Here is a 14,499-nt window from a genome sequence, read left to right as displayed (position 1 = left end):
ACATCGTCAAGGAAGAAGCAACCCAAGTTCTTAGTGAAGTGGAAAGATCTTGGGGTTGAAGAAATCAACTTGATGTTAGTGGAAGACGTGGGACCATCTGTGGACTAAGGTCAAGAGTACATAGCGTCAAAGTCTACGAGGATGTCAACTGCATAAGTGGGGGAGAATGTCACGAGCCAAGCTTGTTTAGGGAATTATGCTTACCTATTACTGCTTGTCTTGTGTACATGAGATGGGTAATCATCATCTAAATAGTAGTGTAGGTTTTATTCTTTGACTAAGAAAATGCCTTAATGTAAAATGGGAGTATGACTCCTCAGTCATGTTTCCTAGTTTTAGAGTTAGAATAGTATAGAAAGCTCTTTAGGGAAGGTTGAGTGTTCATCAATTATTGTAAAACTCACTAGCTATTGTATACGTGTTTACTCTACTTGCCTCCCTCACTAAACAAGATTGCTTATGGAGGTGCTAATGATGAATTGTGTTTCTTTACAGTTTACTGCTTGACTCGTCTATTATGCTTTTTTTATTGCTTTTGATTAACTCTGTATTCAATAGTTGATAATTTGTTCATGTGGTGATATTGAATATACTTACAAATTACAATTGACTAGTTAAGCAATAGTTCTATAACTAGTGCTGCATGGCCCGTCACAAGGTGCGAAGTGTTCAGCCTATGACAATAGGCTTTTGGCAATGGGATTTTAGGAGGTGACAGATCGTTGATGGCTATGAGCAACTATAATTCTGGTTTTTCAAAATCTTAAGGGGGCATTTGGTTTTTCAAATGGGATGCTTGCCTTGTGGGAATATTTTTATTTGGTCTACATTGTAAGTTTCTCAAGAATGTACATAGGATTCCATGTTAATATTTAGTTTAATATGGGAATTCTCATAGGTGTTTGAAGAAGATGAGCGTTGTACCCTTGACATGTGGTTAACCAATATGTGAATAATAATTATATTTTCAACACAAAAGCCAACTAAGATTTTGTAATTAGTTAAATCCAGGTCCTAAAATTTAATAATCATAAATTGAAGGAAATCAGCATTTAGATTATGCAATGAAGCAGCAATGCTTGCCTATTAACGAAATAGAGATTTTTAGAAGCCTTAGCTTCTCTGTGCAGCCTGCATATGCGACCATCCTTGTCGTGCACTGCTGGCAGCCTCTGTGGTGCTGCTGCACCTCCTCTGACTACCACTTGCCGATGCCCAAACACATGTCCAGGTTGAGAGACCTCTAACTATACTGACTCACCACTGTTATCTCTGCTGGAACACATGCCGACAGGAGCATCTGCAGGAAAGGAGAAGCACTGAAGAAATGCTGGCAGCATCTGTACGATATAGGAACCCTAGTTTTGCCATTGAAGCTCTGCCATCACGAAGCTGCTGGTGTGAGTCCCTATCAACCGTGAAGCCCTTTCATCCGTGAAGACCCCTCAGACTTGAAAGCCGTCAAGACCTCTCGTCCCTGAAGACTGCAATCAGTATGCAGCACACCAGTTGGGCAAGACCTGCTGTTTATACATGCTCGTGAACCTGCTGTTTGACTATATTCCCATCAGCATAAAACCAAATTAAACCCCTTGTTCCAAGCCTTAAAACCAAACCCACCATCTATTTGTGAGGTAAGAACAATTAGAAGTAGATTGATGGAACTAAGAGTAGTGACGAAGAGAACAGGTCATCTCCAGAATCGTCTGCATGCAAGTGTCACCAGCGTTTGGCTCTCTTTGTATGGGGAATTCCAGGGCTTTTTTTTTTTGATAGAAAAATAAATTAATTAGATAAAGGTAGAATTTACAAGCAGGATAGAGGAACATCTCCTTACCAATGTCTGATAATCCTCAGGAATTCCAAAAAGAAAATTGCAAGAATAACCAATGACAAAAACTTGACGCCCTTAGAAGAGACTTCCAATCGTGCTGAACTTCTGAAACACACATTCCCTTGAAATTTCCATAGCCCATACACCATAAAGAAGCCATAAACAGAATCTTTCCCCACACCAACCAATATGGTAACTTCTTCCCTGATAATATATGTGCATTACGTTCCTTCCACAAGCCCCAAAACACTGAAAATATAGCACAATTCCATAATGCAATTCCTTCTTTCTTCCTCCCAAACCCCACAAAAGAAATTGCCAAGAACTTCTCCGCTGTTCTAGGGCAAACCCAACTTTCTTTGAAGTAATTAAATAACTTGTTCTAGACCTTCCATGCATAATTGCAGTGCAGGAAAAGGTGTGAAACAGACTCTGAACAATTAAAGCACAGCATGCAAATATCAGGAAGGAGAGCCTTTAAAGGTCTCCTCATCTGCAACAAGTCATTAGTATTTATCCTATTAAGCCAACCAACCAAAGCAACGCTTTGATTTTAGGAGGAATTTTGACCTCCCATATAACCTTGCAAGGAGGAAAAGCTGAATTTGTCCAATCCTAGAATTCAAAGAAAGATTTACAAGAATAGACTCACGAAGAATCCAACAACCAATATTGGCTATCATTTTCAGAGGATACCCTACAATTATTCAACACAATCAATTAAGAAGATAAATAGTTTCCCTATCATTCAAGGCTCTCCTAAAATCGAAATCCCAAGAGGGTAAAGGACCATCCGAGTCTACTCTAAATGTAGAAAAGAGATCATTTTGTCATGAGCTCAATCGAAAAAGGCGAGGAACAGGGGTGGACAAAACAACATTCCCCATCCATAGGTCTTTCCAAAAACATATTTCACAACCCTTACCCAAAACAAATTTAGTATGGGGAATAAATAGAGGGTAGATCTAAGATATAGGTTTCCACGGACTTCTTGAAGAGCATCTAAGACCCAAATTAGTATCATATCCATTCCCATCAAGTCCAAATTGACAAAAAAAGATTTGCTTTTGAAGAAATAGGCAGTGCTTTTAACATCATTGAGACAAATAGAACACACTGTTATACCATATTATACTCCCTAGAGGAGAAATGGTGATTTACTAAGGAATTGCACGAGTTCATCTTCACCAACACTCCACTCCCATGGATGAAATTTGTTAGGACCCAAACCACTTCCTATTTGGCTATGTTAAGAGCAAATGTATTTGGTCGTTTTATTTCATTAGGTGAAGATTTCAAACAGAGGAGCCATTCATAGGATAGGCGTGCCAAATGGAAACGAAGCTTTTAGGGTGGAGGAATATGCTTCAAACGTTGGAGGGAGTGATGCCAATAAAGCTAGTGAGACAATTCCAAGGAGAAATGAAGTCAAAAGTGATGAAGAGGATATAAACCCTATATGTTTGGATTGCAGTTCTTTGAATGTAAGTCGTGGATCGATTTTCTTGGTTTCGACATGTGAGATCCAATGGCAATTAGTTTTCCATGATGTGGAAGCCCCTTGGTTGTGACAATGGAACTTTTTTGGTGAGTGGGGATGAGGAAGACAACCTCACAATTTTGGAAAGAGGAATCAAGACAAGATTCATGGGATACTGATAGTAGAAAACAATTTAAAAAGGTGAAGATTGTGCAGTAGAGATCAAATGCATATTTTTTTAGAGTTCATGAGAAGGCTTAGTAGAAGTGTCTATTGTCAAGGACCAAAATTTAGAGAAACCAAATGGGGAAGCAAATGAAATTGATGGAAAAGGTGAGCATGAAGAGATTCCATTGCCACAGAAAGCAATAGTTAAAATACACTTTTAGAACTACCAAAGAAGGTGAAGATTTGATTAGGTGGTTGGGAATGAAGATACAAAAAGGAAAGGGAAGGAAGTTTGTAACTCTTTCAAGCCTCTTTTTCTTGAAGATATTGACGAGGAGATAGGGGTATAAAATTCCTATGACTTTGAGGAGGAGGGTTTGTTGCTGGTTTAGTTGAGGCAGATAGAAGATTTCAAGGTTAAAGAAGGGGAGCCATCACAGCAGATTAGAAAGTGTTGTGTTTGGTAGTATCAGACAATGTTTCCTTAGAATAGTGAAGACTTGGTATTGAAGACCTAAAGGGAGGTCGGTGTTAGAATGGGCCCCTGATTTTCGAGGAACCTTGCCTTTCTCAGTGTGGGGTTAATCTTTCTCCAAATTCGATCTCCAAATCTTATCCAACTGAAATTCATAACTGGGGTAGTAAAAATCCTAGCATACGAAAATCGCCAATCCTAAAGGTATTCTCCCTACTTCTAAGCATTCTCTTACTACTTCGAGTTATCTTTTGTGCTACAAAGAGTCAAATTTTGAAGGTAGATTCCAAAATGTGGCCTTCTAGGTAACGGGGATGGCAACTGTGAGGCTCAAACCTTCTTGATGAGTTAGATCTTAGCTTGGTGAATCTCAAAGGTGAATTTGTGTGGGAACAGGGGATAAAAGGAAATCTTCTAGGTTGGGTAGGGGAACTAGGTAGATTTGCCTCATTTAATTATGGAAAGAGAGAGAGACATCTAAGTAATAGAAAATTTAATCAGTGAAAGTTCTTTCTTGGAATATCTGGGCACTAGGGTGCATTAAAAAGCATAGAGTGATTGAATATTTGACTAATAAATTCTCTCTTGATATAAATTTTTTTTTTCCTAGGAGTCTACGAGAGAGATGGTGGATAGTTTTTTAGTGGTAGTTTATGTGATTTGAGTACTAAAGTTTGGGTGTTCAGTACATCCTTTGGAGCTTTCAGGTGGGGGGGGGGATCATTGTGTGGGATATGAGGGTTGGTTCCATTAGGGATTGTGTGGTAGGTACTTTTTCTATTTATGAATTGGTGATTTACTTCTATTTATGGACCCACTAGGTCACGATGCAGGGTTCTTTTTTCAATGAATTGGCCAATATTTTTTTTATCTTAGTAGCCTGCATTGGGTGGTTGGCGGGGATTTTTTAATGTTATTCATTGTGCTAGTGAGAGGCTAGGGGACACTAGGATGACCAATAGTACGAGGGAATTTGACTTTTTTGTTCATGATTGTGAGCTAAGGGATATAGCTTTGAGCAATGGTTATTTCACTTGGGTTGATTTTGGGGGTAGGTTGTCTTCTTCCCGTACCGATCACTTTTCCTTTACTAATGAGTGGGAATATATTCCCTAATGTAGCCTTCAAGAGATTGTTGTCAAGCCTATCTCAAATTGTTGCTTGATTTTGCTAGATGCTAATCTCGTGCAGTGGGGTCCTACCCCTTTTGGTTTGAAAATATGTGGTTGGCACACCATTTTTTTAGGGATTCCTTTACCTTTTGGTGAGAGAGGCAAGACTCCATGGGTGCGCAAGGTTCAGGTTTATGGGTAAGTTGAAGTTAGTGAAAGCCAAATCGAAGGTGTGGCATAAGGAAATTTTTGGGGACCTTAAAGAACAAAAAAAATGCAATCCTTAGGAAATTGAAGGCTTAGACATGTGGGAGGATTGTGGTTTTGCTAGTGAGGAGGATAGGATTAGGATGCGTCACCTTAGTGATGATTTGTATTTGATTTTGTTTAGGGAAAGCATTATTTGGAGATAGAAGTCTAGGGTTACGTGTGGGTGAAGGAGGGGGATTGTAATACCAAATTATTTCATATAGCGCCAAACGGGAGGAGGAAGAGTCTATTAAAGAAGGAGTCTATTAAAGAACTAGAGCTAGATTCAAGAAGAGTGTTGCATTGTTCCAAACTCATTAGGTAAGAGATAATAAATTTTTATAGAAGCCTTTATAATGAGATTTTTGAACCTAGATTAATCATTGAGGGATTGGATTGGTGTCTTATTGGCGAGGGTTGTGCTACTTAGCCCGAGAGGCTTCTCGTTCTTGAGGAAATGAATGGGGTGGTGTTAAATTGAAAGAGATAAGGCTCCAAGCTGGATGGTTTTACCGTAGTTTTTTTTTTTTTTTTTTCTTCAGGAGAATTGAGAGGTAACTAAAGATGATATTATGGAGTTTTTTCCATGAATATCATTGCATTGGGATGGTGGGGCAGAGTGTAAACTCTACTTTATGGCTCTCATCCCTAAGAAAGAGCAATCTAAGAAAGTGAGGGACTTTTGGCGAATTAGGTGGGTTACTAACTTGTATAAGATTTTGGCAAGTTTCGTCTAAGAGGTTGCGGGAGGTTTTAGGGTATACAATTGCTTTGGAGCAATCTTGTTACATTTAGGATAGGTAAATTTTAAATGCTGTTTTGATTGCCAACAAAATGGTGGAGGATGTGAGGACTGAGGAGGAGGGGAGGGAGTGGAGTCTTATTTAAATTAGATTCTGAAAAAGCTTATGACATTAAGCTGGAATTTTTTAAATCAAGTGCTGGTAAAATGGTTTTGGGGAAGTTTGGAGACGATGGTTGCTTGTCTTTGGTAACCATGTCAGTTATCATGAATGGTTAACCTAGGTATTGGTTTAGGGCTTTTCATGGGCTGAGACAAGGGGATCTTCTATCTCCTTTCCTTTTTATTCTTGTGATGTGCTTAGCCATCTGCTGAAATGCTCAAGGTCTTGTTGTGATTCAGGGGCTTAAGGTTGGTAGGGAGGAGATTTTTGTTTCTCATCTTCAATTTGCGGATGATACCCTTTTGTTTCTCGAGGACAATGTTGTGAAATGCAGGAAGGTTTTAGTTTTGCTTAAAATTTTTTAGAAATTGTCAGGATTAAAGATTAATATGCCCAAGAGGTTGCCGGTATTAATTTGAGTGAGGGCATTTTAAAGAATTTTGCTGACTTAGCTCATTGCACTACTTTGGATTGGCCTGTAACTTACTCCGGTCTGCCTCTAAGAAGTAATCCTAACTCCTCTTCTTTTTTGGGAACTAGTAGTAATGAGTGTGGATAGAATATTGGAAGGTTGGACGAGGACCTACGTATCTTTAGGGTTTGTATGACTCTTATTAGTGTTGTTGTTTCCAACATTCCAATTTTTTTTCTTCCCTCTTTAAAGGAATTATGAGAGATTTTTTGTGATCAGGAGTTGGGGATGAGGAGAGATATCATCTCATTAATTGGGAGAAGGTGAAAAAACCGAAGTCCAAGGGGGTATAGGCCTTGGGAATTTGTTGTCTAAAAATATCCCCTTGGTGGCTAAATGGCTTTGGAGATTACCCTTGGAGGTGGACTCTTTATAGCTCATGGTCATTTAAAGTAAGTGCGGATTGCATAGGAATGGGTGGGATACCAGGGCTAGTGGTATTGTTTTCTAGCTAGTCGTAGCCCTTGGAAATTTATTTCTTAGGTAGCTTAGTTCTTTTCCCCTCTTACTTGTTCTTGTGTAGGGAATGGGAATCATATTCATTTTTGGGAAAATATGTGTGTGTTAGCTATCTTCGGTATCTTTGTTCCTTCATCTTTATAGATTATCCCTCTTACACAATGCTTCGATAAATTGTTTTTATTTAGTTGAGGGGGAATCTCTTTATTGGGATTCTCACTTCTTCAAAATCTCAATACGAGAGAGGTTGAGGTTATGAATTTGTTGTTTTGTTGTTGCATACACTAGATTCTTCTGCTCTTCGAATGGGTGTTGATTCGAGGATTTGGCTTGGGGAATTCTTCTGGTTTTTTTTCCACAAAATCTTTTCTTGCCCACCTGTTGGAAAGATCAAATCCTTCCTATTTTTCCTTGAATTACTTTGTTTGGCAAAGCCAAGGTTCCTTGTAAGCAAGGCTTTTATATGGACTCTGACTCTTAATAGGCTTAATTCTAATGATTTCCTGCAACTAAGTAGACCGTACAAGTCCATAACTCCTAATATTAGTGTGATGTGTGTCGCGACGTCCCAGGAGTGAGGTGCCCCCAAAGGTGAGGGAAATAAAAATATGTGTGATTTTTGGAAAAAATTGAATTTGGAGTCGCCACTAGCCTATTTTTCTTGGTGCGGTAAGAACACCTGATTACTACTCAATTAACAATAGTATAGGTCTGCATATACCAGGATTGGGATTGGAAGTTCGGTTATGTTAGGGGAAGGTATTTGCACGCCCTACGCACATGTTCTACGAACGGTACCTAATTAACTAATAACTATCCCCAAATTGAATTTTAATAACCTTTTAATTTACTCATTTTAAATGAACTAATATACACAATTAGTAGAATATAACAAAAATAGGGTGTGATTCAGACTATGCTACTGCTTCAAAGGCCATACGGCTGGCCTCGAAAGCCTTACTTTTTCTCTCCGTACATTAGACCCAATGGAAATTCTACTTTAAAGCTTGTAGCCAAATGGCAGAAGTTCAGAATGCTAGCATTCATTTTTGATAAATTTGTAAAACTTCAAATTTAAAAAAAAGTTCATGATCCTGCTTCCAGTTTTTTCTAGTAATTTTCTCAGTCAAATTTGCTGTTTCAGGAAATAGTAGGATGATAATTGTCCTTGTAATTTTTAGCAGACATTGATCCTTTCTATATAGCTTCATCAACTTATGATGCCAGTAAAATCATATGAATTTAATTCCACTTTATTGGATTTCAGGTCTTGTGATGGCTCTAATTGGCTCTCTCCTTAGCATACTTGTGGTAAGCATACTCATCCACTCAATTCAATTCATACTTATAATCCATGAATGGAAACACCATATAGGAAACCTTGATTGAAGGTAATGGAATATGCCATTCATGCTTTTCTCTTGTGAGCCTCATTATGTGATTGGTGATTGGAAAATGATGATCATTTAGCTTCACAGGTTCTCTTTGATTGTCAAAATAATTAAATGACAGGGCAGAACATATATATTGATGCAGAATATGTTGACAGCAAATCAGTAAAAATGGGGTTCATTTGATAGGTACATCATATCACCCTTCCCACATCCCACAGAGGCTGGGCTTGGGGCCCTGGATGCCCTTTTTTCTGATATTTTTTGTGCATGAAGATTGTTATCCATCTGGGTAATTTAGCTATAATAGCAGTCTTAAAAAATTGAATTAATGGTTATAACTGCTTACACTGATGTGCTTTGGGAAGCAGTCACTGTTAGTATATTGTTGTGAGAAAGCAAGGCTATTCATGCTCTACTCAAATGATTTATATTTCTAAATTCTGTATTTTGTTACAATTGGCCTTCTGTTAAAGGTTTACTGTTCATTCATGCTGGTGTAGGAGTGAACTAGCAAGAATGGTATGAATTGGCAGAAGGTATATGGATAGAACTTACCGATATTTTCAATAGGACCAAGACTGCCCATTGATTTACTTAGCCCACACCTGTGGTCCAACTTCGCGTTTTTATTGTTTTTTTTTTATTATAGCTTAATTAGGTTATGAGTATAGGGCTATGGCTCTCAATACATGTGAACTTCAATACATGTGAACTTGTTTGGTTGAAGAACATGTTGGAAGAATTGGGTTTTCCACATTCTCAGCCTATGATTTGTGATAATCAAGCTGCCATTCATATTGCCTCCAACCTAGTTGTTAGATTACTGCTTTACCTAAAAGCTTAAGCTATTAGGTTGTAGGCCAACAACTTATATCAAACTTTAACACTCCTTGGCACGTGCAGCCCGACAACACATGGAGAGATAAACATATGATAAATAACACCTATGATAAGGAACAAAATAATTTTTTTACACACCACTCAGTATACGCGGGCAACAAGATTAGATTCCATTACCTCCTGGTAACCAGCTTTGATACCATTTTAGATGACTACTTTACCTAAAAGCTTAAGCTATTAGGTTGTGGGCCAACAATGTATATCAAGCTTTAGCACTAGTCTTCCATGAATAGACAAAGCACATTGAAGTTGGAGTGCCACTTTGGAAAAACAAGTGCAGAAGCTCATTACAACCACTCATGTGAAGTTTGATTTTCAACTTGCTGATTTATTCACTAAAGCCTTGGGAGGTGCTCGCACGAAATTGTTTTGTAACAAGCTAGGAATATATGATATATATACTCCATCTCGAGGGGGATTGGTAATGGTTATTTGTTCATTTAGCATTATTAGTATGCGTTAGAGTTATGTTAGTAAGTGTGAGTTAGTAAGGGTATTATAGTCATTGGTATAGTACTTAGGATGTAGTCAGATCTTGCTCTGATACCATGTTGAATAATTGGGTGTAGATTTGACAACAGTGATAGGTCTATGTATAATATATGTCAAGTACAATATCAATGACTAGATACACTTACACACACTAACATAACTCTAACACATACTAATAATGCTAAATAACCAAATGACCATTAACAACACTATTTAGATAAGGTGGGTTTACATAAAGCCTTAAAACATTTCTTACTAATACACAAATGGGTCCTCACAAGACAGCTGTCAACTTCAATGTGCTTTGCCCACTCTTGAAACCTTGAGTTGCTAGAATATAAATGATAGTTGATTATCACCAAAACATATATATGGGCTTTGTTATCATGAAGTTCATCTTTGACACAAGCAACGACACAAGCTCTTTGGCAGTATGAACCATAGCTTTGATAGCATGGCTTTTGAGATTTTCCCTTAATTGACTCACTAGCCTTACAACAAATGTTATATTAGGTCTAGTGACAATCAAGTTGTTCGACTTGCCAACTAACCTCTTGTACCAAGTTTTGTCTTTGAAGTCCAGTTCAACATCTCTAGACAATTTTAGGTGGGGATACATAAGAGTATCAACTTCTTTAGCTCCTAACATAGTAGTCTCACCTAGCAAGGCAAGGTATATTTTTGCTGAGACACGATCAACCCGTTCCTACACGACTACACCATACAATCTCAATGCCAAGAAAGTAGCATAGAGTATTGAAGCTCTTGATTTGAAAATTATCTCGAAGCCACTACTTGACACGTGCAATCTTGCTTTGGTCACTGCGAGTGATGATATCATCAACATAAACTACTAGGAGCACTGCACTTGTCTCCTTGTTGTGAACAAAGTCCGAATGATTAGAGTATTACTAGATAAAACTAATAAAGAAACCACCATACTAAAATTTCAAATGAGGCACAAAACTACTTAGTGCCATAAATGGCTTTACCCAACCTACATAGCTTACCAATTTTCCCTTGAGTGACATACCTAGGAGGTTGCTCCATGAAAACCTCTTCTACCAATTGGTGTAACAGACAAAAAAAATAAAAATAAAAATAAAAAAATTGTGTGTATCCCTTGGCAACCAATTGAGACTTCGGCTATTTGATAGAGCTTTCGAGAAGATATTTTAAAATCCATTGACACCTAACCAACTCCTTACTAGGAGGAAGATCCACCAAGTTGCATGTCCCTTAAGTAGTCAAGGCATTCATTTCTAAATCCATCACATGCTTTCGCCAAGGCTTAGCAAATGCTTGAATGTATGAAGAAGGGACAAAAGTAGAAGAAGTAGATGACACAAACTGAGAAACACTTCATGGAAGAATTTTCTTCATACTTTCGAATAATACACAAAACGTTAGCTATATACATCAACCCTAGTAGGAAAAAAAGGAAAATTAATTAGTTTGTATCAAATCCCATGATTTATGTGATATTCTAATAGAATAGGAAACTAACCAAATCACCTTAATTCTAGGAATACAAGCTGTCACAAAATTTCCTAAAATAGCTAACTATACACGCATAGAATACAAGTCATTAAACACGTTTTCCCACACTCCCCCTCAAGCTAGCGAATAGGTATTTTCCATTCCTAGCTTGGATACAATACTTTGAAACATTGAACTACTTAACCCCTTGGTAAGTACATCAGCAAGTTGGTCATGTGCAGGCACATAAGGTGTACAAATCAATCCGCTCTCCAACTTTTCTTTGATGAAGTGTCTATCAATTTCAATGTGCTTTGTTTAATCATGTTGTATCAGATTATGAGCTATGCTGATTGCGAACTTATTATCACAGTAGAGTCTCGTCGGACCATCCCGCTTAATCTTCATGTCTTCTAAGATAATCTTCAACCAAAGTAGTTCACATACACCCTGAGCCATTGCTCGGAATTCTGCCTCCACACTAGACTGAGCCACCACATTTTGTTTCTTACTCCTTGTTACAAGATTTCTGCCAAGAAAGGTGCAATAGCCATAGGTCAACCTCCTGTCAACAATCGACCCACCATAATCGGCATCCGTGTATGCCTCAAGAACTAAGCTTCCGTTCCTTTTAAACATAATACCTTTTTTTTTTGGTGTCCCTTTGAGGTATTGTAACACTTGGTGAGCTACCTACATATGGACTTCCTTCGGGCTATGCATAAGTTGACTAATCATACTCACTGTATTAGCTATATCCGGTCGTGTGTGAGACAGATCCTCCTACCAGGAATTGGTACATTTCTCTATCTATTGCAGCATCCTCCTCTGCCTTTCCGAGTCTTAAGGTTAGGATCTATTGGAGTATTTGCTGGTTTGCACGCCGTCTTGCCAGTTTCTTTGAGGAGATCCATAACATACTTCTTGTGAGATATAAAAATGCCCTGTCTAGAGTGAGCCACCTCGATCCCAAGAAAATATTTCAGCCTCCCTAATGCCTTGATCTCAAACTCCTTAGCCAAACATTGGCTCAAAATCTGTCGCCCCTTATCATCATCCCCCATCACAATACGGGTGAGCAAACAGTCGGTTCGGCCAAATTCGGGTAATTAACCGAATTAACCGAAAAATTTGGTTAAATAAAAGTATTAACTGAACCGACCGAATTGGTCGTGGAAACCGAACCGGACCCGACCGAATTACCCGTTCGGGTAATTCGGTTAACCATTTTAACCGATTTTATTTAAAATTGATTATTATACAAAAGTGGAAGAAGAAGAAGAAGAAGAAGAGGAGGAGGAGGAACCGAGGACTCGAGGAGGAGGGGAAGAGGAAGACTTACTGAGTTACTGGGGTCCGGCCGTCTGGGTTTGCACGGCGAGCTGGTGGCTGAGAGTCTGAGACGCCGGCTGAGGACCGAGATGAGAGGCTGGACTCTGGAGAGCCGAGCTGCCGAAGACGAAGAAGAGGCCAGAGGGGATTTTCCGACTCCGACTCTCCGAGAGGTGGTCCGATGAGTCGATGACTCCGATGGAGAGGCAGGAGAGCTTCGGCCTGCGGCCGTGCGCCGTGCGGGGCAGATCGGCACTCGGCAGAGTGCAGAGAAACTGAGAAACCGAGTCGCCCGAGCCCGACGGCCCCAAGCCCCCAACTGCCCTATTATAAATTATATTAAAAATATAAAGTATTAGTAATTCGGTTAATCGGTTAACCGATATTTTTTTAACCGTTAACCGAACCAAAACCGATTAACCGAAAATTTGTAGATTTTTAACCGAACCGACCAAACCGAATTTTTTACCCGAACCGAACCGGCCAATTTCGGCCGGTTAATCCGGTTAATTCGGTTTTCACCGAATTATGCTCACCCCTACATCACAATTATATCATCGACAGATACCAAGAGGATTGTGACTGCCTTTAAAGGTGAGTGTTTAATGAACAATGTATGATCCCCTTGGCTCTGTCTATATCCCATGGCCATCATAACTCTTGCAAACCTTCCAAATCATGCCCGTGGCAATTGTTTAAGACCGTACAAGGCTTTCTTCAGCTTGCACACAGTATGAGCAGCCAAATTATTCCCATAACCTGGTTGGACTTCCATATAAATTTCTTCCTCTAGCTCTCCATGTAAAAATGCATTCTTGACATCAAACTGTTGCAAGTCCCAACCATAATTAGTTGTTAGAGACAACAAGATTCTAATAGTGTTCATCTTCGCAACTGGAGCAAAAGTCTCTAGGTAGTCAATTCCATAGGTTTGAGTATAACCCTTGGCCACTAACCTTGCCTTGTATCTCTATATTGATCCATCTGCTCTATACTTCATAGTATAAACCCATTTACACCCCACGGGTTTCTTTCCTGCTGGCAATTTCACCAACTCCCATGTTTTGTTTTTTTTTTCCAATGCCTCCATCTCCACATTCATAGCTTGTTTCCATTTCTCATTGGATAAAGCCTCAGATAAGGTGGTAGGGATGACAATGGTGTTTAAGCTAACAAGGTAGGATCTATGGGATGGTGAAAAATTTTTTAAGGACAAGAAATGTGAGAGAGGATATGAAGGTTGTTTTGTGCACTCTTTAGTTCCTTTTCTAACAGTAATGGGAAGATCTTGGTCATTAACCCAAGGATCAGTTTCAGGTTGCAATGAAGGGTTAGAAATTGTTACCTCATTCTCAGGATCCAAGTTGGAGTCTTGGACTTGCACAGATTCAGGGACAGCTACCTTCCTCCTTGAAAACACTTTTCCAAATCTCACATTCTCCAGAGCAGAATGGGAATTTCGGGCATGGATTTGGACATATGATTTGGCTCAGGATTTGGCATAGGCTTGCACACAGACTTAGACACGGGATTTGACACAAGGGAACAAGAAACTGGTTTGAATAGAAGAAGTGACAGCAAATCAAGTAAAACATCCCTATCCTGCCTATCATTATCTTCCATTGTTGAACTCTCCCCCTGACGATAAGGAGTGGTGAAATAGGACTCTTGTTCATTGAAAGTAATTTCCGCTGAGACATAGAACTTCTTAGATGGAGGGTGATAACATTTATACCCCTTTTGAGTTG

The 14,499-nt window shown here is 39.0% G+C and overlaps 1 protein-coding gene across 3 annotated transcripts in view; it reads left to right on the top strand.

Moving 5' to 3' along the window:
- LOC131143496 (amino acid transporter AVT1A) overlaps nucleotides 1-14,499 on the top strand; it is an 81,606-nt gene that overhangs the window by 20,361 nt on the left and 46,746 nt on the right. For all 3 annotated transcript variants that reach the window (XM_058091845.1, XM_058091847.1, XM_058091846.1), the window contains one exon: nucleotides 8,422-8,465. In XM_058091845.1, coding sequence (XP_057947828.1) covers nucleotides 8,422-8,465 — 44 coding nt within the window. The remainder of the gene's footprint in view (nucleotides 1-8,421; nucleotides 8,466-14,499) is intronic.

The sequence above is a fragment of the Malania oleifera genome, chromosome 11, assembly GCF_029873635.1.
Source record: "Malania oleifera isolate guangnan ecotype guangnan chromosome 11, ASM2987363v1, whole genome shotgun sequence".
Classification (NCBI taxonomy): domain Eukaryota; kingdom Viridiplantae; phylum Streptophyta; class Magnoliopsida; order Santalales; family Ximeniaceae; genus Malania; species Malania oleifera.
The sequence above is the reverse complement of the archived record's forward strand: the minus strand, read 5'-3'. Positions and strand labels throughout refer to the sequence as shown.